This window comes from Trachemys scripta, chromosome 9 (genome assembly GCF_013100865.1).
Source record: "Trachemys scripta elegans isolate TJP31775 chromosome 9, CAS_Tse_1.0, whole genome shotgun sequence".
NCBI lineage: Eukaryota > Metazoa > Chordata > Testudines > Emydidae > Trachemys > Trachemys scripta.
The window spans coordinates 509752-533906 of NC_048306.1; the positions used below are offsets into that span (position 1 = coordinate 509752).

At 52.3% G+C, this 24155-nt stretch overlaps 1 protein-coding gene across 6 annotated transcripts in view; it reads right to left on the reverse strand.

Annotated features, from left to right (window-relative positions):
- Positions 1–22943, reverse strand: part of NLGN3 (neuroligin 3) — a 47201-nt gene extending 24258 nt beyond the window's left edge. The window contains exons 1-4 of one of the 6 annotated variants that reach the window (XM_034780600.1): positions 22220–22943; positions 20923–20982; positions 8553–8612; positions 283–432 (exon numbers count right to left, since the gene is read on the reverse strand). In XM_034780600.1, the coding sequence (XP_034636491.1) occupies positions 283–432; positions 8553–8612; positions 20923–20982; positions 22220–22691 (742 nt within the window). In that variant the 5' untranslated portion in view covers positions 22692–22943. Of the gene's footprint in view, positions 1–282; positions 433–1776; positions 3251–3510; positions 3685–8552; positions 8613–20922; positions 20983–22219 lie in introns of those variants that run through there. The other 5 variants (XM_034780601.1, XM_034780602.1, XM_034780603.1 and 2 more) reach the window with 5 other exon arrangements.
- Between the last annotated feature and the right edge of the window lie 1212 nt (positions 22944–24155).

The window sequence follows — 24155 nt, forward strand, 5'->3', positions numbered from 1 at the left end:
CCCCCACACTCCCATCCTAGGGGCTCTGTCCCCCACACCCCTTCTCCCCTGGCCTTGGGGCTCTGCCCCCCAAACCCCTGTCCTAGGGCTCTGCCCCACATACCCCTTCTACCCTGGCCTTGGGGCTCTGCCCCACATACCCCTGCTCCCCCCACCTAACAAGAGCTGAGTCCCTCAGGGCTCTGCCCCACATATCCTTGCCCCCCACCCAACAACAGCTGAGGCTCTCAGGGGCTCCTCTTCCTCCCCCCCCCCGGGAGTTGGGCCCTGCTGCGCCCGTACCTAGCACGCCCACGCGGTAGTTGAGGGTGATGACGATGACGTTGCCGTAGCTGGCCAGGATGCTGCCATCAATCATGTTCCCTGTGCCCTCCATGTAGGAGCCGCCATGGATATAAACCATCACGGGCTTGGCCCCACTGTCACGAATGTCTGAAAAAAGAGGAGGTTAAACACAGGACTCTGCCAGGAGGGTGGACCGCAGGGGAGAGGAACAACACCAGCTGCCAGGACCTGCGGAGGGGTAGTGCTGCAGCCATGCCCAGGCCAGCTAGGGCCTGGGCATCTCACCCAGGACAAATGGAGCCCAGCCCACCACAGGCCACGCCGTCACCTGCCCTCCAGGATTCCCAGAGACCTTGCGGGCCCAACCCCGGCGGTGCCAGATCCCGGCACTGCTTCTCCCACCAGGCCAGCTGCCCCAGGTGGGTCAGGGCTCTGCAGGCCACAGGCCATGAGAGGGCACTGAAAGGGATTCCTGGGCTTTCCCTGGAGAGGGATCTTGCTGTATGTCACTCAGCACTGGGCCATCCTGGGGCTCCTTCCCCAGCAGCCTGATAGGGAGCGTCCTGCATGCACAGGGGCTGCAGGAGCCTGCAAACAGCCCAGCTGCAGCAGGCCGGTGGCTAGCTGAGTCCTGGAAGCTGGCATTGCTTTGGGAAGGGGGGAGATGTGCAGGACCTGGGGCAGGTGGAGGGAGATCACTGCTCGCATTTCTGACCTCGCCATGGAAAGGCAGGAACCCCTCTGTCTCTTGCCATGTCCCCCTTGCTCTACCCCCAGTGCCCAGACAGACCATGGCAATGAGGGGCAGACAGATTGACCAGATGGGCACAGGGAACGGGGGAGATGGAGGAGCAGGGAATGAGGGAAATACAGTAGAGTGGGGACTGGACTAGGTCATGAGGAATGGAGTGTCAATGGAGGGGGTGCTGGACAGTGAGGGGTCATGGGGTGGGGCACTAGATGCTGAGGGCCTATAGGGGAGGGGAGGCATCAGGTGCCCTCTCTTCTGTCTGTGAACATCTCAATGGAAGGTCCTGCTGCACCCTCGGCCCTGCCCCGGTGTTCTGCCAAAGAAGCAGGCACTGGAGCCCCTCCACCTCTGGCTGCAGACCCCACTCTCCTTATGCTTGGCCTCAGTATCTCTCTCGCTCCCCTCAGCGGGCGCTGGGGGTCTGGCACAGGTAGGTCAGCCCTTTGCTGACTCCTGCCCTGTTTTCTGACTCCCGAGGCAACGCCTGAAGGGGCCAGTGCCAGCCATTGGCAATGCTTTTGTGCTGGCTGAGCAGAGGGCACACAGCCAATGTCACAGGCCTACCTCTGCCGCCAGGCCTAGCCCTCTGACCACAGCATCCCGAGGCTGGGACCCGCTTCTCTATAACTGCTAATTCGACTAGCTCCCCTGGCTCTCCCTCCTGAGTGCCAGCAGCCCAGAGCCCCTGCAGACGCACACTGATCCCAGGCCAGGCAGGCTCAATTCTGAGCAAGACAAACCTTCCAACACCTTCAGCAGGACAGGGGCCCCACAGGGTCAGTGAGACATGGACCCCACTGGGCTATCATCCATGTATTGGGCCTGGGTCTCTCCTTTGGATGGCTGCCCTGGTGAAAGAGATGACGTTTCATACCCCAGGCTGGCAGCACACAGACAGGGCAGCATCACCCCAGGCCAGAGGGCTGATGGGGCTCAGATGGGTCTGCTAACCTCGGCTCATTAAGCCTCTGGTTCTGGGTTCTCTGGGGAGCCAAGCTGGCTGCTGCCCCAGGCACCTACAAGCAAGTCCTTCCCAGCACTCCTGACAGACGCTAGGGCACCTGGGACTGTGCAGGCAAGGCCAGCGCACTCAGAGGCTAACCAACCTCCCTCATCTAGTCCATCCCCACCCCCATCTTCCCACGGGAATCTGGGTGAGTCATGGCTCTTTTCCCTAGAAGGGGCCTACAGGTCAGTATGCCTATGAGAAGAGCATTTCCTGAGGTTACAAACAGAGCCCACCTATTAGCCCTCTACAGGTGGCCATAAGTGTCCCCTCTCTCCAGGCCCAGGGACTCCTTGGTTGGCTGGGGCTGATTCCCCTTTGAGCAGACGGCGCCTAGGCAGGTCTAAAGGCCCCCGGAGGGAAGTTCTCAGGCTTCCAGCCTTGACTTGGGAATGCATTTGGTATCTAGCTTAGATCTCTTGCCAAGGAATTTACCGTCCCCCTTGACCACACTCCCACACACCGTGCTGGGCAGGGCCAGGACATCCCCCGCATCGCACATCTGGAGGCGAAGGCCTGGAGCAGCCCAGGGTCATGCAGGGAGACTGTGGCACGGCCAGCCTTGAACCAGGTCTCCTGAGTCCCAAGGTGGCTTCTTAACCACTAGACAAAGCAGCCCTCCTCTGATGCTGCAATTTGCTTTGTCAGCCACTCAAAGCACACAAACCTCTCAAGCCCTGACTGAAGGCTGGGAAGACAGCAGCATACAGGAAATGGCCAAAGAGGCTCCCAGCCCGAGCTCCAGTTGTTGGAATGGCCTTTTGGTGGCTGCAGCTGGAGTCAGAACTCTGAGGGTGAAAGCCCAGAACTACTACCAAAGCAGCGTGTCCACAGCCTGTCACGTTCATTGGGGTGGTTTAATTATGTCGCGGGGAGAGCGCTCTCCCGCTGGCATAGAGCGGCTACACAGGAGACCTTACAGCAGTGCAACTGTAAGATCCATAGTACAGACGTAGCCTAAGGGGACTGTCTGTGACTTCATGGTAAGACTATTATAATGATCCAGGGGTTCACACTTGTTACTGGCTTGGTGAAATCTAATGATAGAACATAGCACCAGCTTGGGGTGCCTGCCCTGTTTCTGACAGTGTGCCCGGAGGTGGGCACTTGTGGCCATGAGCCACTCCAGACAGCGTGACTTCCAGAAAAGAGATCAGGAGATGGAGAATCCCGTTCCCCCTGGGAGTTTGTTTCAGTGGTTAATCACCCTCGCTGTTACAAATCTCCAGGGCCGGATTAACTCTCCTGTGGACCTGGGACTATTCGATTTTGTGGGGCCCCTGTGTACAAGTCTTTTTCCTGGGAGGGAGTTTGGTGCAGGAGGGGGCTGGGACAGAGGATTGGGGTGCAGGAGAGGGTGTGAGGTCTGTGAGGGAGTTTGGGTGCAGGAGGGGGATTCTGATATGGGGCAGGGGATTGGGGTGGAGGCAGGGGTGCGAGGTGCAAGCTCCAGCCAGGAGGCGCTTACCACAGGCGGCTCCCAGCTGGCAGTTCAGTAGGGCTCAGGCAAGCTGCCTGCCATAAGGAAGCAGCTGGCTCCTAGCACGTCTCTGCAGCCCCTGGGAGGAAGGGGACAGCATGTCTCCGTGCGCTGCCTGCACCCGCAAGCGCCGCCCCTGTTCCTCTCATTGGACGGTTTCCAGCCAATGGGAGCTGTGAGGACAGTGCTGGTGGCGGAGGCAGCCTGCGGAGCCACCTCCCCCCTTGCCAGGGGCCATAGAAATGCGTTAGCAGCCAGCCGCTTCTGGGAGCGGCATGGGGCCATGGCATGCAGGCAGCCTGCCTGAGCGTCTCGCTGCGCCGCAGGACTTTTAGCCGCCCAGAGTTGGAGATGGCTGCCTATGATTTATTTTTGTGGGGCCCCCCCTTGAACTAGGGCCCTGGGCTGCAGCCCCTAAAGCCCCTGCCTTAATCCGGCTCTGCAAATCTCTGCCTAATTTCTATTTGAATTTATCTAGCTTCAGGTTCCAGGCATTGGGAAGGATTAGATTCTTTGTCAGTAAATGCTGATAAATATCGATTTCACCATGCACACACAAACCAACTAAAAGATATTTCCATTGATTATTAACAAAATTTACTGAGAGGCAAAGTAAGAAAAATATTGCTTCAGAAATTACTAATTTGATTGAAGAGTATTTACTTTGCATAATTTGACACGTGATGTTGACAATGTGTTTTAACAATTATAAACCTTTAACTTTTGAAATCTCAGTGTTTACTGTCATTTAATTATTGTCTGATACCCCCCATAATTTTCTATGACTATGAAAATTTAAATTGATAAAAATCTTAAAAAATACTTAAAATCCGTAATTTTGTGCACTGTGAAAATGTTAAAATCAATAAAAATCTAACAAATACTTAGAAATAAACATTGATATTCTCCATTAAAAATGATCAAAAACTTTAATTAGGCTTGGCAGGATTCGATTTTACGAGCCCTTTAGAACCCACTATTTCTCCCTGAGAAGGAATGTATATGCTGTAATGAAATCACCTCTCAATCCCCCTTTTGAGGGGCTAAACAGACGGTGCTCTTTAGTTCTCTCACTATCAGGCATTTTCTCCAGACCTCAAATAATTTTGTTGGCTCTTTTCTACACTCTCTCCAATTCTGGACTACTACAGGGCCAGAACAGCCCCATGTGTGCAACTTAGAGTAACCCTGGGGCTGCTCTAAATTACTGCAGCCTGCTCAGTTACTGCCTGTCACTTATGGCCACAGCAGCATGGGCTGCACCTCCCAGCCCAGTCCACTCCTTAGGCTGAAGCTTGCCAAATGCAGCGGGGGTACCAAGGGGATTCTCCCTTGGCTTTTACAAGCAGCTTACAGTACCTATTCACTGCCAGAACCCTCTCCTGCTGTGTCACCAGGTGGCAGCAAGCCCCGTAACTGCACCTGGGGTGGAGAATTCTTTGAGGCGTCCACAGGGAGGAGTTGCTACACAGAGCATCTGGACATTGTCCTGTGGGCAGGCCGCACAAGCTGGAAAGGCTACGCATTCTGGACCTTTTCTCGTTTAAATCCCTCAGACTTGCTCCCTCTCCGGACCTTTCGCATCTCAGCCCTGGCGGAGCTAATGTCTCCGGCAACAGCATTCTCAGCACTGCGTTTTTTCAGTCCTGCACACGGGACTGCCATCACCAAGCACTCACCCCCTGGTGCCTCAGTGGAGCTAATCCGATGCAGCATGGGAGACGTTGTGACACAAGGGGGAAGCTGCTTTCTGGGCCCCCACACATTTACCTCCCCCCAATCTAAGCACCCGTGTGTACATACATAGACACCCCTGCCCCCAAATGCCACAGCTGCAGTGGGGAGGCGGAGGGCCATGCAGCACCAGGGAATGTGCAATCCCCAACATTGTCAATGTGTCCGCCAAGGATATCGCTAATGAGGTGAATTTATCACAGTGACGTGCATTGAAGACAAACACCAATTTAGGTCACAGTACAAGGGGTTCTGGGATGGGGGCAAAAGGCTGCAGATGGAAAGACAGGCTGGTTTTGCCAGGTTAAATTCCATCTGCCAGGAGGGTGCCCTGAATGCCACAGGACTCTCACAATTCACCAGGTTCCACTGACATCAGTTTACAGCTGTGTCCTCAGCAAACTTCTCCACAAACTCTCCCTTCCTGCCAACACGATAGGTCAGTTGCCTTTTATACTGAGCACCAGCCAGCTTTGCAGCTCCCTTAGGCCTGGTCTACATTCAAAGTTGCGCCAGATTAAAATCACACTTTCAGTTAAAGTGATACAAGACCGTACCTGGATGCTGGGAATTCACTTTAAACCTGGCTTGTATCCATTTAATTTCACTCAATTCTCTATTGATACAAGCCAGGCTTAAACTGAATTCCCAGCATCCAGACAGGGTATTGGACCAGTGTTACTCAGTCAGCTTAAAAACCCATCTTCAGTTATGCTGCTGCAACTGTGTAGGGCAGGGCCTTGGCCTCTGTACACAGCAAGGTCCTTGCTGATCTGCAGATTTTGGGGCCTGTCTTTTACTCTCACTTGCTCCACCCCCGTTTTTGTTTTCACTGCCAGCGATCTGGGCTCTTTGTTATTAAAGGGGAGACACCCCCTTGCACTACTCCTCCAGACAGGAAAGGACCACAACCCCTCCTCTCTGCACCTTCCAGGCACTGAGGGGCCCAGCCCGGTCATTTCCCCCTCCAGCTCCACACCTTGATGATCTCCCACCTAGCCTGCTGTGCTGGTCTCCAGCCCCACTCTGACCTTGCAACCCTTGAACCTGTCCAGACACTCCTCCCGCCACAGCAAGCTCCAGCTGTTCCTCCTCTGAGGCTCTGAACAGCTCTGCCCAAACAGCCGTCGCCTCCTGCTGCCAGATGAACTGAGAAAGGGTCTCTTAGGCTGAGCAGCTAGAAACCACTGCCTTAAGCACACCCCCACCCCCCACCCCGGAAGAGCCCCGCACTCCTTGCCTGGGGGACAGCGCTGGCTGGGAATCGTCCCCGGCGGGGCAGGCTGGGAGCCCCTTGGCCAGCACATGGAACATGAGTGTAGTGCAGGGAACCCTGCGCTGCACTGGCTGAGAGGAGAAAGATGTGATGAGATCTAACTGGGCTTCTCCGCCTCTACATTCTGAGCCTCTCTGATGCCTTAGTTCGGACCTGCTCCACTTGAGACATCAGAGGCTCACGTTCCAGGGACTTGATACCAGGGGACTGGCACAATAAAAGGCATCTGGTGCGCACCCATCCCTCTGGCCTCTGGCAAATCGTCACAGGCACTGCCTCCGCAGCAAGGCACCCCTGGCCCTGACTAAGCAGCTGCTGCCCATGGCTCCACCTCCAGCCGGGGGCTCAACTCGGGAAATTCTTGTTTATTCCTTTGTGGTGGATCTAATGTTTAGCCACCCACATGCCAAGGTCACTAACTCACAGGTAATCAGGCTGCCACCACAACGACCATCACCTGTCACGGGGCAGCACCACTTCTCCCAGTGCCCCCTGGCGATTCAAATCAGAGCTGCGCAGAAGGGACTGCACCCTCCCATACTGTCCAGGCCCCAGTTCTGCATTGGACATGGCAGGCAAAATCAGATACTCCTGTCCACTCTGCTGAGAAAAGCCACCTGCCAAGGCTGATCTGTCCCTGGCCGCACAGAGCCCAGCAACCCGAGAGGGGTGGCCAAGCCACTGAAGTAATGCTTGCCTTTCCTCCCCTTCCCGCAGTCAGGCCCTTTGAGACTAGCTACCAAATTCACCAGCTCATTGTGACAGTGTGCAGTGCCCCGGTTCGCTCCCGCCAGGCAGCCCCATCCAACCCTGGCGTGTTCACTCGTTCACCCACAGGTTCTGCCATACCCTCAGCAAACAATACAGCATGCATGTCCTCTCCCTCACGCCTGGGCAGTACCAGAGCTGCTGCCCTCCTCAAATCCACTCACATGGGGCTTGGGCCAAGAGCTGGCAAGTCACAGACTCACAATGCGTTGTGGAATGCATGGTCGCCCTTAACAGCAACTGTGCAGCAAGCACAGCCAGATATTTAAAGCAGATCCAACACCCAAATGGGGGACTTCTGTCCCCCTCAAATCCAACCCGCTGAGCTAGCCTGGGTGATGCTAACCGGACACTACGGCACAGCCTGCAACAGAACGCTCAGGGCTACTCTCTGCAGGGTCTGCTGCCCTTCACTGGACAGGTGAGGGGTATCCCTGCTCCTAAATGAAGATGCTAATCCTGGAGAGAAACCAGAGGCCAGTAAAGTGACAGTGCTCTCTTCTGCAGGTCTCCAGAGCTCCCGACAGCTCTGTGCTCAGCCTATTGCCTTCATCCATATTTCCAGTTTCCTCTGCATCTGTAGTGGGGAGCGGCAGTAGCAGAGAGCGCACGAGCGGCCGCATGAGAGAGAGAGAGCGAGAGAGAGAGAGAGCCCGACTAGACTCTAGATAGCAAATCCGGACATGGGTTAAAGCAGGCCTGGACTGCATTCTGCCATGTGCATGCTCCCTGCAAGCCAGTGGGGCCTCAGAGGGAGTCGCACGGGACACAAGGGGATGAGGACAGGTGCTGCCGGCTCTGACACTGTGCACCGTGGGGAGAAGGGAGGTTGGGATGGCAGCATGGGGGGTGGAGCCAAAAAGGAAAGTCTCTTAGTTGACACAGTAAGTCTGAGGTCCAGCGAGAGCTGAGGCTGGAGGTGAAATGTGACTGGGCTTGGGGTGAAATCGAGCCAGGCACCCTTTGGCTCCTCTCTTGTTCATGTCGCCATGCTTCCTTAGAGCCTTTTGCTCATACAGAGGCAGGTTGGGCAGCCAGCAAACTCCTTGTAAAGCAAACCCCCCGAGCTTCCCCCAAAGGAAAGGTATGAGCGCCCCCTGCACAGCCGGTCACCCCACCTGCCCGCCCCGTGCAACTGATCAGGAAACAAAGACACAGACAGACAGGGCTCCCTGGAAATGGCAGAGAATGGAAAGTAAACGGATTTGCTTTGCGTGTCATGCAGCAGCAGCAGCCTCGAGCACAGAAATACCTTCGTCTTCATCCCCGTCATTATCCGCTAAGTCCTCGCCCTGTTTCTTAGCGCTGGCTCCTAGGGACCAAACACGAGGAGACAGAACAAAAAAGAAAAACAAAAAACAAAAACAAAAGAGAATTCAAAAATAGCATGATAGCAGAGAAGGGGGCCAGGCCTGCAGCACTGCCTGGCTACTCACACTGCATCTCTCCATGGGCTCGGCCAGGGCTGCTGGCCAAACACAGCCACAGTTCAGAGCAGACAGGGGATTGCCTCTCCAGGCTGCCTGGGCCCCCCTTCCACTGGAGTCTGCCCTGGGAACATGTGCTCCTTGGTCTGGGGGCCAGGAGAGGGAGAGAACAGGCCTCTTTAAGCAGGATAGCAGATGAGCTTGTGTGCCCTCCTGCCTGCCCCTCCCCTGCTACATCCTCCACCTCCCCTGTGGCCCACACTTTGCAACTGATTCTTGGACTGATTTGGGGTAAGCTCCGTGCCCTGCCCATCGGCAGAAAGCCACATGAGGAGAGATTAAAGAGGCTAGGATTTTTCAGCTTGGAAAAGAGGAGACTAAGGGAGGGATATGATAGAAGTATATAAAATCATGAGTGGTGTGGAGAAAGTGAATAAGGAAAAGTTATTTACTTGTTCCCATAATATAAGAACTAGGGGTTGCCAAATGAAATTAATGGGCAGCAGGTTTAAAACAAATACAAGGAAATTCTTCTTCACACAGCGCACAGTCAACCTGTGGAACTCCTTGCCTGAGGAGGTTGTGAAGGCCTGGACTATAACAGCATTTAAAAGAGAACTGGACAAATTCATGGAGGTTAAGTCCATTAATGGCTAGTAGCCAGGATGGGTAAGGAATGGTGTCCCTAGCCTCTGTTTGTCAGAGGGTGGAGATGGATTGCAGGAGAGAGATCACTTGATCATTGCCTGTTAGGTTCACTCCCTCTGGAGCACCTGGCATGTGCCACTGTTGGTAGACAGGATGCTGGGCTGGATGGACCATTGGTCTGACCCCGTCTGGCCGTTCTTATGTTCACTAACACTAACCCACCATCCTGGTTCCACTAAACTGGTGCCAGTTAGTTTGTAGCCCAGTCCTGATTCTCAAACACCTCTGCCTCCTTTTTCTCTCCCCACCAACCCCCCACCATCCCAGGGATGTGCGTGCTGCTCGGTGGAAGGGGCTGCTCTCCTGCTGGCACTGGGTGGCACCCCCTTACTTTCACTGTACTGCAAGCAGGGTTTGAAGCTAAAGCTCTGTCCTTCCACCTCAAACCAATTACAGGCACAGTCAGCCACAAACGCCCAAAGCTGCCAAGTAGTCTGTGTGCCATCAGACCCCAGAGCCACTGAGACCCCAAGACAGTGTGTGCCTCGAGTCTTGCTTCTCTGGGCTGAAAGAATGCAAATGGGCATAGATCTGAAACTTGCAAGGGCTGAGTAACTGGCTGAAGGATGTAAACAGAGGGCAGCGGATGGCAGGAGGGGACAGCTGCCAGGACTACAGTTAGACTGGCCTGATTTAGCATGTTAGTGATCACAGACAGTGGTGAGCAACATGTGGGTGACATTCCCACGTGATACTAAATTGGGAGAAGGCCAGAACCTCCAGGAGACCAGAGGCATGATCCAAAGGGGCCAGAGAGGCTGGAAAACCTGAGCAGGAAATAACAGAATGGGATTCTGCTGAGAAAAATGCGGTTAGTGGGTCTGGGAGAAAATAACCTAAAACTCAAACACCCAGTGGGAAGGGCAAACTGTGGAGAGAGCAGAAAGGAATGAGAGGGGTAGGGAATCAGAGTGCTATGGCAACAAAGAGCAGGGCAGTTCTGTGCGGCAAATGCAAAGCATGGCCCAGCCCATGAAGTGGGAGCCCCTCTCTATCCCACTCTGGGGAGACACCCCCCAGGATCCAGTGCTCACCTTCCAAGCCCAGAGGCCTTCCTTCCACAAGAAGGGAAGGAACAGCCCTTCTGTGCATAGTTTTGGTGAGGTCGCATAATTTACCAGATGCCCCAAAAGCCACAATTTCACAACTGAGGAAGAAGGTCATAGTGGTTTAAAAACCTAACCTGGTTTAGAGGAAGAGATGGCAGTTATAAAGATATAGATATAGATATATAACAAATGGAAGAAAGAGGAAGTCAATAGTAATGAATATAAATCAGAAGCTAGGTACTGTAGAAAACTGATAAGGGATGCCAAGGAACACAGGGAGAAATCTATGGCCAACAGAATTAAGGACAATAAGAAGGAATCTAAGCATATTAGGAACAAAAAGAATCCTGACAATGGCACTGGTCCACTACTAGATGGAAATGATATAATTACCAATAATAATGCAGAACAGGCAGAAGTATTTCAATAAATATTTCAAGAATAATTAAATTGGTAAATGGTAAAGGGGATGTAATGCAAGATGGGTTAACCAAAAATAAACCATGCCAGACTAACCTCATTTCCTTATCTAAAAAAATATTTTTTTCAGAGGAGGGAAGTGAAAGAAATCTAATATACTTGGACTTCTGTAAAGCATTTAACATGGTACCACATGGGAAATAATTAGTGCAGTTAGGGAAGATGGGGATCAGTACAAGCATTGGATAAGGAATTGGCTAAAGGGGAGAAGGCAGTGGGTCTACAAATACCTACACGGGGAACAAATATTTGATAATGGGCTCGTCAGTCTAGAAAGGAAAGGTCTAACACACAATCTAATGGCTGGAAATTGAAGCTAGACAAATTCAGATTAGATATAAGGTGTAAATTTCCATCAATGGGGGTAATTAACCACTGGAACAATTTAGTGGCCATGGTGGATTCTCCTTCACTGGGAATTTTAAAATCAAGATTGGATGTTTTCTAAACGAGATCTTGTAAGAATTATTATTTTGGGGCAGGTCTCTGGCCTGTGTTATTCAGGAGGTCAGACTAGATGATCCCAATGGTTCCTTCTGGCCTTGGAATCTATCAATCTATGAATATCAGAGGGGTAGCCGTGTTAGTCTGAATCTGTAAAAAGCAACAGAGGGTCCTGTGGCACCTTTGAGACTAACAGAAGTATTGGGAGCATAAGCTTTCGTGGGTAAGAACCTCACTTCTTCAGATGCAAGTAATGGAAATCTCTAGAGGCAGGTATATATCAGTGTGGAGATAACGAGGTTAGTTCAATCAGGGAGGGTGAGGTGCTCTGCTAGCAGTTGAGGTGTGAACACCAAGGGAGGAGAAACTGTTTCTGTAGTTGGATAGCCATTCACAGTCTTTGTTTAATCCTGATCTGATGGTGTCAAATTTGCAAATGAACTGGAGCTCAGCAGTTTCTCTTTGGAGTCTGGTCCTGAAGTTTTTTTGCTGTAAGATGGCAACCTTTACATCTGCTATTGTGTGGCCAGGGAGGTTGAAGTGTTCTCCTACAGGTTTTTGTATATTGCCATTCCTGATATCTGACTTGTGTCCATTTATCCTCTTGCGTAGTGACTGTCCAGTTTGGCCAATGTACATAGCAGAGGGGCATTGCTGGCATATGATGGCATATATAACATTAGTGGACGTGCAGGTGAATGAGCCGGTGATGTTGTAGCTGATCTGGTTAGGTCCAGTGATGGTGTTGCTGGTGTAGATATGTGGGCAGAGTTGGCATCGAGGTTTGTTGCATGGGTTGGTTCCTGAGTTAGAGTTGTTATGGTGCGGTGCGTGGTTGCTGGTGAGAATATGCTTAAGGTTGGCAGGTTGTCTGTGGGCGAGGACTGGCCTGCCTCCCAAGGTCTGTGAAAGTGAGGGATCATTGTCCAGGATGGGTTGTAGATCACTGATGATGCGTTGGAGAGGTTTAAGCTGAGGACTGTAGGTGATGGCCAGTGGAGTTCTGTTGGTTTCTCTTCTGGGCCTGTCTTGTAGCAGGAGGCTTCTGGGTACACGTCTGGCTCTATTGATTTGTTTCTTTATTTCCTTGTGTGGGTATCGTAGTTTTGAGAATGCTTGGTGAAGATCTTGTAGGTGTTGGTCTCTGTCTGAGGGGTTGGAGCAGATGCGATTGTACCTCAGTGCTTGGCTGTAGACGATGGATCGTGTGGTGTGACCGGGGTGGAAGCTGGAGGCATGAAGGTAGGCGTAGCGGTCGGTGGGTTTTCGGTATAGGGTGGTGTTAATGTGGCCATCGCTTATTTGTACGGTGGTGTCCAGGAAGTGGACCTCCCGTGTAGATTGGTCCAGGCTGAGGTTGATGGTGGGGTGGAAGCTGTTGAAAGCATGGTGGAATTCTTCCAGGGCCTCCTTCCCATGGGTCCAGATGATGAAGATGTCATCAATATAGCGTAGGTAGAGAAGGGGCATGAGTGGACGGGAGCTGAGGAAGCGTTGTTCCAGGTCAGCCATAAAAATGTTGGCATATTGTGGGGCCATGCGGGTGCCCATAGCGGTGCCACTGGTCTGGAGGTATATATTGTCACCAAATTTGAAATAATTGTGCGTGAGGATAAAGTCACAGAGCTCAGCAATAAGTTGTGCTGTGTCATCATCAGGGATACTGTTCCTGACAGCTTGTATTCCATCTGTATGTGGGATGTTAGTGTAGAGAGCTTCTACATCCATGGTGGCTAGGATGGTATTTTCTGGGAGGTCACCAATGCATTGTAGTTTCCTCAGGAAATCTGTGGTGTCACGGAGATAGCTGGGAGTGCTGGTGGCGTAGGGTCTGAGTAGGGAGTCCACATATCCAGACAGTCCTTCAGTGAGAACCCATGCAACAAACCTCGATGCCAACTCTGCCCACATATCTACACCAGCAACACCATCACTGGACCTAACCAGATCAGCTACAACATCACCGGCTCATTCACCTGCACGTCCACTAATGTTATATATGCCATCATATGCCAGCAATGCCCCTCTGCTATGTACATTGGCCAAACTGGACAGTCACTACGCAAGAGGATAAATGGACACAAGTCAGATATCAGGAATGGCAATATACAAAAACCTGTAGGAGAACACTTCAACCTCCCTGGCCACACAATAGCAGATGTAAAGGTTGCCATCTTACAGCAAAAAAACTTCAGGACCAGACTCCAAAGAGAAACTGCTGAGCTCCAGTTCATTTGCATATTTGACACCATCAGATCAGGATTAAACAAAGACTGTGAATGGCTATCCAACTACAGAAACAGTTTCTCCTCCCTTGGTGTTCACACCTCAACTGCTAGCAGAGCACCTCACCCTCCCTGATTGAACTAACCTCGTTATCTCCACACTGATATATACCTGCCTCTAGAGATTTCCATTACTTGCATCTGAAGAAGTGAGGTTCTTCCCACGAAAGCTTATGCTCCCACTACTTCTGTTAGTCTCAAAGGTGCCACGGAATCTATGAATACTTTGTCATTTCTGAGTGCCCCATCACCAGAAACTGGAGACAAATTCAGGTTCTTCTCTGAATTCCCACAGAAACAATGAAGGACCCAGAGAGAGCAGCGTGACTACTGGTTACAGGAATCAGTTACGTAGGACTTGGCCGAATGAAGAGTAAGGGTGGATACAACAAGGAGCTACAAATGTGAAGGGTGCAGGGACTGAGCAGGGCCCTCAGTGGTTACAACTAAGAGCAACAAGATTAAGTTCAGCCAAAATTTGGGCTGAGTATCAGGAAACATCCTGCAATAGTGAGGCGTTTGATTGTGGAAACAGCTTCACAGGGGTGTGGAGGCCAGAACCTGACAATGTAGCAATCCTGCCCTGACTTCCAGAATTGGGGTATCACCCAAGAGGTTTTTGCTAGTTACCAGTTTATTTGCATCTAACTACACCAACCCACTTCAGATCCCAAATCCTTAAACCTGACCACAGAAGCCCTAACAGGTCCAATTGAGCCAGTTCTCAGGGCCAGGCCAGAGCTCTAACCAGCTCGTTTATTTACATCCCTGTACATGCAGCTGACAACATTAAAGGATACTTGATTCCTCCATTCCTCAGCTACCAGGAGCCTGTTCCCTCTGCAGCTTCCCCCAAAGCTGCATTGGCTTCATGTTAACCAGCGCCAAAGGCCATGTGGATACTCATTCCAGTTTAGTGTAAGTGTATTAGAAACAGGTTTAAGCTTAACCAAAATAAGCTACTCACACCAAAATATGAATATCCACATTGGGGTTGTACCAGTTTAACTAAACCATGCATATTTGTTGTAGACAAGACCTAAGACGCGGGGAGGATGGCAGCTGTAGGGGGTTAGCAACACCAATCGCAGGAGAAGCACAGCACTGAGCCCAAGCCTCTGCGTGTCCCAAACCAGCCCTATTCTCCTTCAAAACAAGGCAGCCGGAGAGTGGGCTCGCCCCACCTGCTGAGACCAGCTGAATGTTGTGGCAGGTGCTAGTGTCATGCAGGTTCCAAACGGACCCAGTTGAGGGATGGCTAAGATAAAGGGAAGGTGGGCAGTGGGGTAGAAAAAGAGCCAACCTGAGAGCAGTGACAGATTAACCCTTCCTCTGCCCATTTCACCTAGCTGCATAGGGTATCACAGACCCATCGAGTTAAGGATGGAAAAGGCCTGCGAGCGCTGGGACCCACTCAAGGCAGGAAACCTATCCTAGGGAACAGCCCTGCCCGGGCCCTAGCAGGGCTTTTCTGTCCATTCCCTGTGATTCCAGGGACTACCCAGTAGCCGTAGAAACCAGAGCCATGCTGGTGGAATGGGAGGGGGAGGAAGGGGAAGAGACGCTGCAGTTCCCAGCAAGGCAATCTCCCTGTCGGGAGGCAGACAGACACACCCTACACTTGCTGCATTACAGCTGCCTGGGACACTGGCTCAGCTCTCTCCAGTGCACCATTTCAATGAAAAATAATTTTAAAAAAATCAACTTTCATACAAACTATCACAAATACAAACAATGGGCCACGTGCCCTGGGCAGCAACAGGCCACCTGGCCTCCAGGATGCTATTCCACCTGTCTCAGCACCTGGGCTTCAAGCCCATCAGGGCCCCCTCCCTCCTACACTATGGCCCCACAAAGGGCCAGCCCTGGGACACTAACAGCAACTCTCCTGAAGGCCAGAAATCCCCAAGCACCTCTTCATTTTAATTAACAGATCTGCACTATGCAAATAAACGGAGGTGCCTGCATGCTGGTTGGCACCCCAGCATAGAGCCACTCAGAACTGCCTGAAGTATGACAACCGCTCTGGAGTTTAGCAGCTCTAGGTCCAGCGGGCTTGGGCTGCTAGGAGGGGAGGCAGCTCATGGAGGCAATTTGTGCAAAAAAGCCAAATGGCTGTGGTGTTAATAAAGGAGTACCAGCGCAAACCCTTCACCTCAGGGACCTCCTGGAGAAAGGTCCTGCTGTTTAACTCCCATTGGCCAGAGCATCTTTTGTGTTAGTAAAGAGTCAAACAGATCTACGGGGCTGTAGAAATAACTAACCCTGTGGGGCTCTGGTGCCTCCCAAGGAGAGTGAGGAGTCCGTGGCCCTTGAAGGAGATGTGTCATCCCTCCTGTTCGGGGCAGAGATCTAACTAGGCTCCACAAGGGAGCAATAAGAAACAGACCCAATTCATATCAGATCCTGTGCGTTTCTCTACCCAGAGCTCCCCTGGCCCCTCCCTCTCTGCTGGTGCAGCTATTTCAACACTGTTTTGTCAGTGGCTGCTTGGTAACGCCCACTAGTTTGCAGGCCACAGAGAAGGAGGCAAGAGTTGTTCTAGAATTAAACAACTGCAATTCTCACAGAGTCAGGGTGGGAAGTCACCCATGCACTGCCCTAGCTGATGCACTTCTGTAACCACTCAGGGGCTTGTCTACACACAAGGGGTGTAGCGCTTTAGCTGTATTGGTGTGGTTAAAGCAGGACAGCCCTCCCAGGGTGGGTGCTGTAGTACATGGGACAGTCCTGTACTGGAAGGGAAATAAGCTATAGTGGTATAAGGCACCTTGATACTGGTCAGACTGTGTCCACACTAGGGGTTGTACTGGTAGAATGATATCAGAGCCCTAATTGACCCAGTTCTACCGGCATAAAGTCTGTGCGAAGGCCAGACCTTACTTCTTTCACCAGTATTGCATCCAGTTTTGGTCCACCCACTACAGAAGGGATGTGGACAAATTGGAGAGAGTCCAGCGGAGGGCAACAATTAGGGGGCTGGGACACATGACTTACGAGAGGCTGAGGGAACTGGTGTTATTTAGTCTGCAGAAGAGAAGAATGAGGGGAAAGGGAATTTGATAGCAGCCTTCAACTACCTGAAGGGGGGTTCCAAAGAGGATGGAGCTCGGCTGTTCTCAGTGGTGACAGATGACAGAACAAGGAGCAATGGTCTCAAGTTGCAGTGCGGGAGGTCTTGGTTGGATATTAGGAAACACTATTTCACTAGGAGGGTGGTGAAGCACTGGAATGGGTTCCTTAGGGAGGTGGTGGAATCTCCATCCTTAGAGGTTTTTAAGGCCCAGCTTGACAAAGCCCTGGCGGGGATGATTTAGTTGGTGTTGGTCCTGCTTTGAGCAGGGGATTGGACTAGATACCTCCTGAGGTCTCTTCCAACCCTAATATTCTATGATTCTCAACTATTCGCATCCTCTCAGGGATCAAGCTGGGGTTTGGCTCCCAGGGGAAATCAGAATGGGCAGAGGTGGAGACCAAGCAAAAACCAAGCCTGAATGAAGGCCAGCGTGTCCTCCACAGACCACCAGGACTTACAAAGGACAGAATGAACTTCTGGAGGTAGGTGGGATGCATAAAACTCCCCAGGTGGCCAGAACTCTCTGACATTGTAGGAGGCCATATTTGAAAGCTGGTATGTTAGGGAGAAGGATTATTGCGTGCTGCTGTTTATTAGCAGGGGCTCATGAATACCCCAAAGAACTCCCCTTTCAAAATGGCAGCTGGCTCCCATAGCTCTCCTTGAAAGTGAGAATAAGACTGAGTGCTTTTTCGAAATAGTCACCATTTCCCATTAGTTCCAGTGAGAATGAAGCCAAGTCATCCTGAGATAAAGAGCAGGGGCCACCTTGGGTACAGCTTGACTTCCCTTCCACTGGACACAAGAGGGTGACCATTTTGTTCTTCGGGATGCCCATCGGCCCCTGCTGAAGGAGACATTTGCAGTGAGGACTGTTACCCCAACAGTGCTCACCACATATACTGACCAGGGAGTGTGTCTGAGGTGTGTGCACACAGGGGCATGTAAGGAACAGCCAGGCTGTGCAGGTGTACAGGAGATAATGGAGACCAGGCGCACGGGGAATTGGTCAGGGAGCTCTGGCTGCTCCAGAGTGGGGTGACCAAAGTGTACAGGTTAATATGGACATAAATAAAAAGTTAAAATAAAAAAAACTGATTTGAAGTTGACCCTTCCTATCTTCAGATCATTAGAAATATCCCACGGGAACCTGCTCCTTGGGTTTCTTTTCTTGTTTACCATTCACATATGAAATTTTAATAACTTTAAAGTACAAGGAAATTCAAAGACAAAAATCCACATTCTACTGAAGTTAAGGCTGGGTAAATAGCAATAACTTATGTAAAAACATTCCAGAATGTTGCACCTATCTCCAAACCAAGAATTACTAACCCAGGAAGTTGAGAGTCAAAGTTGAATGTAAAAGCAATCCAAACATGTTTAGAAATGGATCTTTTTCATTTTTAACCCCTCATGGCCTTCCTACAAGGCAGAAGTAAGGCCTTGGGCGCCTTAACTGTGCGTTTCCATTTCTTAGTGCCGTGGTCCCCAACCTTTTTCGTCTGGCGGGCACCAGACAACGAGCCACGGAGGACCGTGGCGGCGGACGACCGTCCGCTGAAATGCCGCCAACAAGCGGCAACGTCAATAGGCATCGCCGCCGAATGCCGCCGACGCCTCTGGATGACGCTGCTTGTCGGCGGCATTTTGGCGGCTGCTCGTCCGCCGGCCAGTACGCGGGTGCACTTAGACGCCCCGGCAGACGCCATGGTGCCCACGGGCATCGCATTGGGGACCCCTGTCTTAGTGCATTTGGATTACTTTTACATGTAACCAGAAGTCTGAACGTTCCTGTTAGCAACACTTGGGTGGGGATAATCACTGCTGTGGACCATGCCTGGATAGTGCCTTATCCTCCTACAGGAAAGGCAGAGCCTCCTCTAACCAGAGCCAACCCTTCTAGGCAGCCACTAGGGTTCCTCCTCTGCAGATGGAACATACCCAGGAATCAGCGTTGGGCAGCACAGAAATCCCTACCACAGGCAGAAGTGGTGGGAGAGGAGACACCAGGCTGAATCTCTCCCCTACGATCATTTATTAATGGCATGTAATAAACATCCCCCCCCCCACACCCAGTGACCAGCTGAGGTGCCGGCTTCCCCTCCCAAAGCAAGGGGTCTGTGAAGCCCTGGCAGCCAATGGCAGGCTGGGAAAAGAGGGCTGGGAGCTCTCTGAGAGGAAGTGCTTTGAAGTGGCTCAGGAAGGGCCAGCTGCTGGCACAGCATGAGAGGGAGCAGCCCACTCCGGAGGCAGCGTGTGGAGACTCCCTGATGTGCTGGCCCTTTCGGGCAGCCTTGGCACTCACAGAGAGATGGCGTGTGAGTAGCCAGACAGCAACAGGGAAAGCAAAGCAAAGAAACCAAACAACAGAACTCGGGGAAATCTCTGGAAGGAAAGAGAATTCTTGTCAAACCTCCAAGCTGTGCCACACTGCGCCAGGCCCTGGACACCAAGAGGAACGCACAGAGAAGAGAACAGAAGGACACGGGACCCATGACAACCCCTCCCAGCACAAGGACTCAGTAGCCCAAAGGCCCGGCCAGACGAAGGGCTCCAGAGCCTGGGCAGGCCACACAACTACTTGAGAGCCACTGGGCTGGACCCCACCATGTGTGCTTGTGTGTGGGCAGAGTGGCAGTCCATTCACATGGGGGCTTCTCTCTCCCCACATGTAGCCTTTCAGAAGAGCTTGGCTGCCCCTTTTGGGGAGAAGGGGAACCCTTGTGCTGGATATGCAAGTTCTGGGCCCTTGCCTCACCACCCCAGTGCACTGCACACACACACATGCAATGGGACAGAGGAGGTACTCAAGACCACTGGGGCAGAGCTGGGTCTGTACTCCTGGTGTGCACAGAAAGCTGCTTTCTAGGGAAAACCCAAGTATGATTCTAGAGCACATTCCATCTCCTCCCACAATCCTGTCTGTCTCCAGCAGCTGCTCTCCTCCCTGCACACCGGGGTCTGTGACAGTGATGCAGAATCATGCTTTCTCAGGCAAACCCGTTCCCAGAGAGGACTGTGATGTCAGAGATTTTGATATCAGGTGGGGACTGCATACACGACTCCAAAGAAAAGATCCTGCTTCATCCCTGCCTCAGGGCTGGAGACTCCAAGGTGGGGCTGTGGAACATAGGCTACAAGCAGACTGGTTTCTGAACTGGAGCTGTTTCACAGCTTTCCAGGAGGCAGCCATGTGTTCAGGGATCCTAGGGGCAGTAAAGAACTGCTTATGAAAGGGGCTACGGAGCAGGTTTCCATGTGTGGGCCAGCATGAAGGGAAAGGAGAGGCATGTGCGTGTGCATGAGCACGCAGAGGTGGCATGCCTGACTGAGGGAGCAACATGGGGGTGGAGGAACAATTCCACAACCAGCAGGATTTACATATTTGTATAGGGAGACCTAGGAAATTAATGCAGCTGGAGGGCAGAGCTTTCACACACATGGTCCCAGTTCCCACAGCAATCAGAACTCTACCAGGCCTGTTCACAATGGCGCTGTGCACACCCATTTACACAAACATGCCCACTCGTGGTGTAGATTTCAGTGGGATCTTTGACTAGGTGACCCCACCTCAGAGAAACCAAGTGAAAGGTGCTTTCTACTGCCTTTGCTGCCATAAGATGAATGAAAGGGATGTTTTCCATTTAAATGTTAAAGAAGGTGAGAGCACTTCTTCCCTGACAGCAGCACTCCCAGGCCTTGGGAGCTGGGATCTGCTGGAGGATTTGGGTGAATGGGGTGTGCAGTCCGTATTTCCCTATCTCCCATACACCCTCAATGGGAGCCGGCTGCACTGGCTCCAGCATGCAAAAGCAGCTGTTCTGAAAGGCTTGGAAACGCACCTGGGTCCTGCCCTGATTCAAACCCAGAGCCTCCCACTGAGGAGCCCAGTCTGGCCCTGGAAAGGGAGCAGCATGTAGCAGGAACATCCCGAAGGTTCCTCTGTGCAGAGGATGGATGGACGGACAGACAGACAGTATTGCAGGCTGCATGGAGGGCCCACCGTCTCAGTCACATGGCACGAGAGGAAGGCTGAAGAAATATGCCGCAGGCCTGGAGAGAATGGACAGGTGCCCCCTCACTCTCTCTCTCTCTCTCTCTCTCTCTCTGTCCTCTCTCTGTGCCTCTCTGTCAGGTCCGGCTTGCTACATACCTCCTTTCCTACATATTTTCTTGTTGGGCTTTCGGGCGCATTCCTTGGAAATCCGTTTTACTGTAAAATGAATAAAAGACTACAAAATAACAGGAGGCTCCACTGGCTGGAGTGGGCATGCAATTACAACCACACTGCCCACCCTCCCGCCACCCTCTCTTGGGACCGCGGGACATGGGGAGGGGAGCATCGCTGTGGGAGGAAAACTCTGGGGCCAGGTGTACTGGGATGGAAGGAAGTTACGGTGCTGTCCCCTGCAGCCTGGAACCCCCAAGGGAAGAGAAGCAGAGCTGCTGGGGCTCCAGAACAGCTGTCTTCCCAGAAAACTGCTCAGGGAGGGCATGGCAGGTTCCCCCTCCAGTTCTCTTCCATCATAGGCTCTTGTGTTATGGAGAGATTCTTGCAGCTGGCACAGCCCATGGGATCCCACAGCTCCCCCTTGTGGTGAGGCTGCCATGGGCCTGAGGAAAGGGTGCTGCCTCCTTGGCACTGCTACTTACAATTCAGATGGAATCCCCTATAAAAGAAAAAGATTAGAGAAAGAAGAGGCACCCTGAGGCACTCAGCCTCACCACAAGGGGCTGGGTCCACAGTGCTCCAGCTCCCACCCAACTCCACGCACTCAGCCCCTGGCTGGTCCCGGTGAAGCACATATGCTAGCTGCATTGTGCCGTGCATGCTGACATCTCCCCTGACCCCCAGCAGAGCATGGCGCCAGGGAGAGGAGCCAGCCCAGCTCTCCTTGGTCCCTTCCCAGTCAAGAATGGCTGGTGACCCCATCCCAGCAAGAGAGAGAGTGTTCCTCCCAGCCAGCAGCAGCAACCCACACCCCAGAACTAGCGCAAGAACCTGAGGGTGGGGAGGGTGGGCGAGGGAAGACAAACCCAAACCAAACTCAAGACAGAACCTGGCACTCGGCACCTTGGGAACCCAAACCAGCTCGTCACTCTGTGGACCTGCGGTCAGAGAGTCCCTTTCAGTTTTGGCAACACAAAAGAGGAACCCGTAACAATGCCATGGAGGGGGAGGGAGGGAGCTGTGGAGGGGAGGGGAGAAGAGAGAGCCCAAGAGATAGAGAGAGAGAGAGAGGAAAAACAGCTGGAGGGCAGAGGGCAAGCTGAGTGGCCAGAAAAAGCTTTTCCACAGACAGACAGCATGCTGCGGGTTCCACAAGCACATGCTTCAAACACAACATCCAAGTGAGACCAACCAGAGCTGAGAAGGAGCAGAATAACTCTGGGACCCCCCACCCACCCAGAGAGTGCACGTCTCCTGTGGGCACCCTGGACGGACTCACCATCCTCGGTGGGAATGTAAATGTTGAGGTACAGGCAGTCCTCATTGGGATCCTGAATGTATGTGGCAACTATATCCAGATTGGACGTGAACCAGACGGGCAGCATGATCTCTGGGACTGCACTGTGGATGTTCTGAGGGCAGACTGGTGAGAAGTGGGTAGCATTCCTTATTCCAGACCAGGAGGAGGGTGGCTCAGGGGGCATGAACCTCTTCTCCCCAACAGGAGGGGCTGCATAAGGCACCCCCAGGTATTGATCCACAGGACCCAGAATCTCGCTAGGCAGCGGAACCCGGACCCCTCGTAACTTCCCATAGTGTGTGTTGACAGTCGGGGAGTAGACCTGGCCATCCATCTGTACAATGGCCAAGCTTAGAACCCAGAGCACGAGGCAAAGGTCCCGGCCTGCAGCCAACTCAGGCACTTGGAGAACAGGGGACAAGGACGGGTTTCTCTGAAGTATCAGCCACATTGTCTGTGATGAGCAGCACCACCATCCAAGCCTTAAGCACACTCCTGGGGACTCAGAGGAACCCCATCACGGCAGGCCTGCTGCTATCTGTTACGCAGAGCCAAACACCAAGGGAGGACAGAAACTGGAACACAAACCCAGAAATGAACTGCAAACGGTGAGCCAGAGGATGGGAGTGTTCCTCTTCAGAGCCCCCAGCCTGCCTGCTGCTGTTTGCCTTCAGAGAGGGCAGCCCTGATGGGATTGATGGCTCTGTGGAGAGAGGGGGAGAGGAATTAACAGTTATGGAGAGAATGGCAGCTCCACCTGACAAAGAAAATCTGCAGCACAAAGGGACCTTGGAACCCACCAGCATGTCCCCGGCCCCCTGATTCCACAACCTGGCAGAGGTGGGGGAGAGATTTTAATACCTCACCAGAATGCTCCTCACCTCCAGCCTTAGAGAGAGAGAAGAGCCCCTGGATAATCCACTGCTGCTGTCTCCCAGTTACCAGTCAGCCCTATACTTGGTCATGGTAAGTGGTGCCAGCTGCAGAGGAGGACAGGAGATTCCTGGAGACCTGGGGGAAAAGGGGATCAGAGGTCTTGTAGAGGTGGGGTGTTCAGACTCCAGAGCAGGAGGTATGTGTGTCTCAACTGCAGAAACATGGGTCAAGCACCCGGGCTTGAGACACCCAGAGCAGACAGGTGATGCCAAGGAAAAGGGGATTCAACCACAAACTGGGGAAGCAGCTTGCACACCAGCTACTGGCCTTAGGGCTGGGGCAAGGTTCACAGAGAGACAGCCCATGTTAAAGGTATCCAAGGGCTGCAGGGGAAGCGATAAGGCCTGTGTGTAGGGGAAGGACACCACCAGAGAGGAAAGACGAACGACCTCCTCTCCTCGGAGTCCAGGTCTGAGGAGCACACTAGCAAGAACATGACTGGAGCAAGAGGCTGACAGACTTCAGGAACAGTCAACAGGCCGAGAGAGCACCTTGTGCTTCGATCTTGGGATGAGGAATCAGGACTGTTTGGTTCCATCCTCAACTCTGTTCCCCGTTCCCTGAACAACCTGGAGAAAGCGACTTGCTTTCCTTTCCCAGAGAGAACAATACAGAGCCAGGTGCCCCTGAGAGCAGGTTGAACCCTGAGATGAAGTGCATGACCATTGACCAAACTAAGCCAAAGCCCCATGGTGCTTTGCAGCCAGGCCAAAGGCAAAATGGAAAGACTGTTTGAACAGTTTGTTACATACATTGTTGAATGCTGCGGGGTAATTACCAGATAAGGATTGGAACTTTATAAAAGTTTGTGAAGCTTACTCGTCAACAGATATATTGGGAAACCAGCTCCCACAGACAGAATTAACCAGGAATGTAAATTGCTTTATTGCTAACTACCAGAAAACAGATGATGTCAGCTCTCACAAGCAAAATGGTATTGATCAAAGCATGGGAAAAAAATGGTTACTCACCTTCTCGT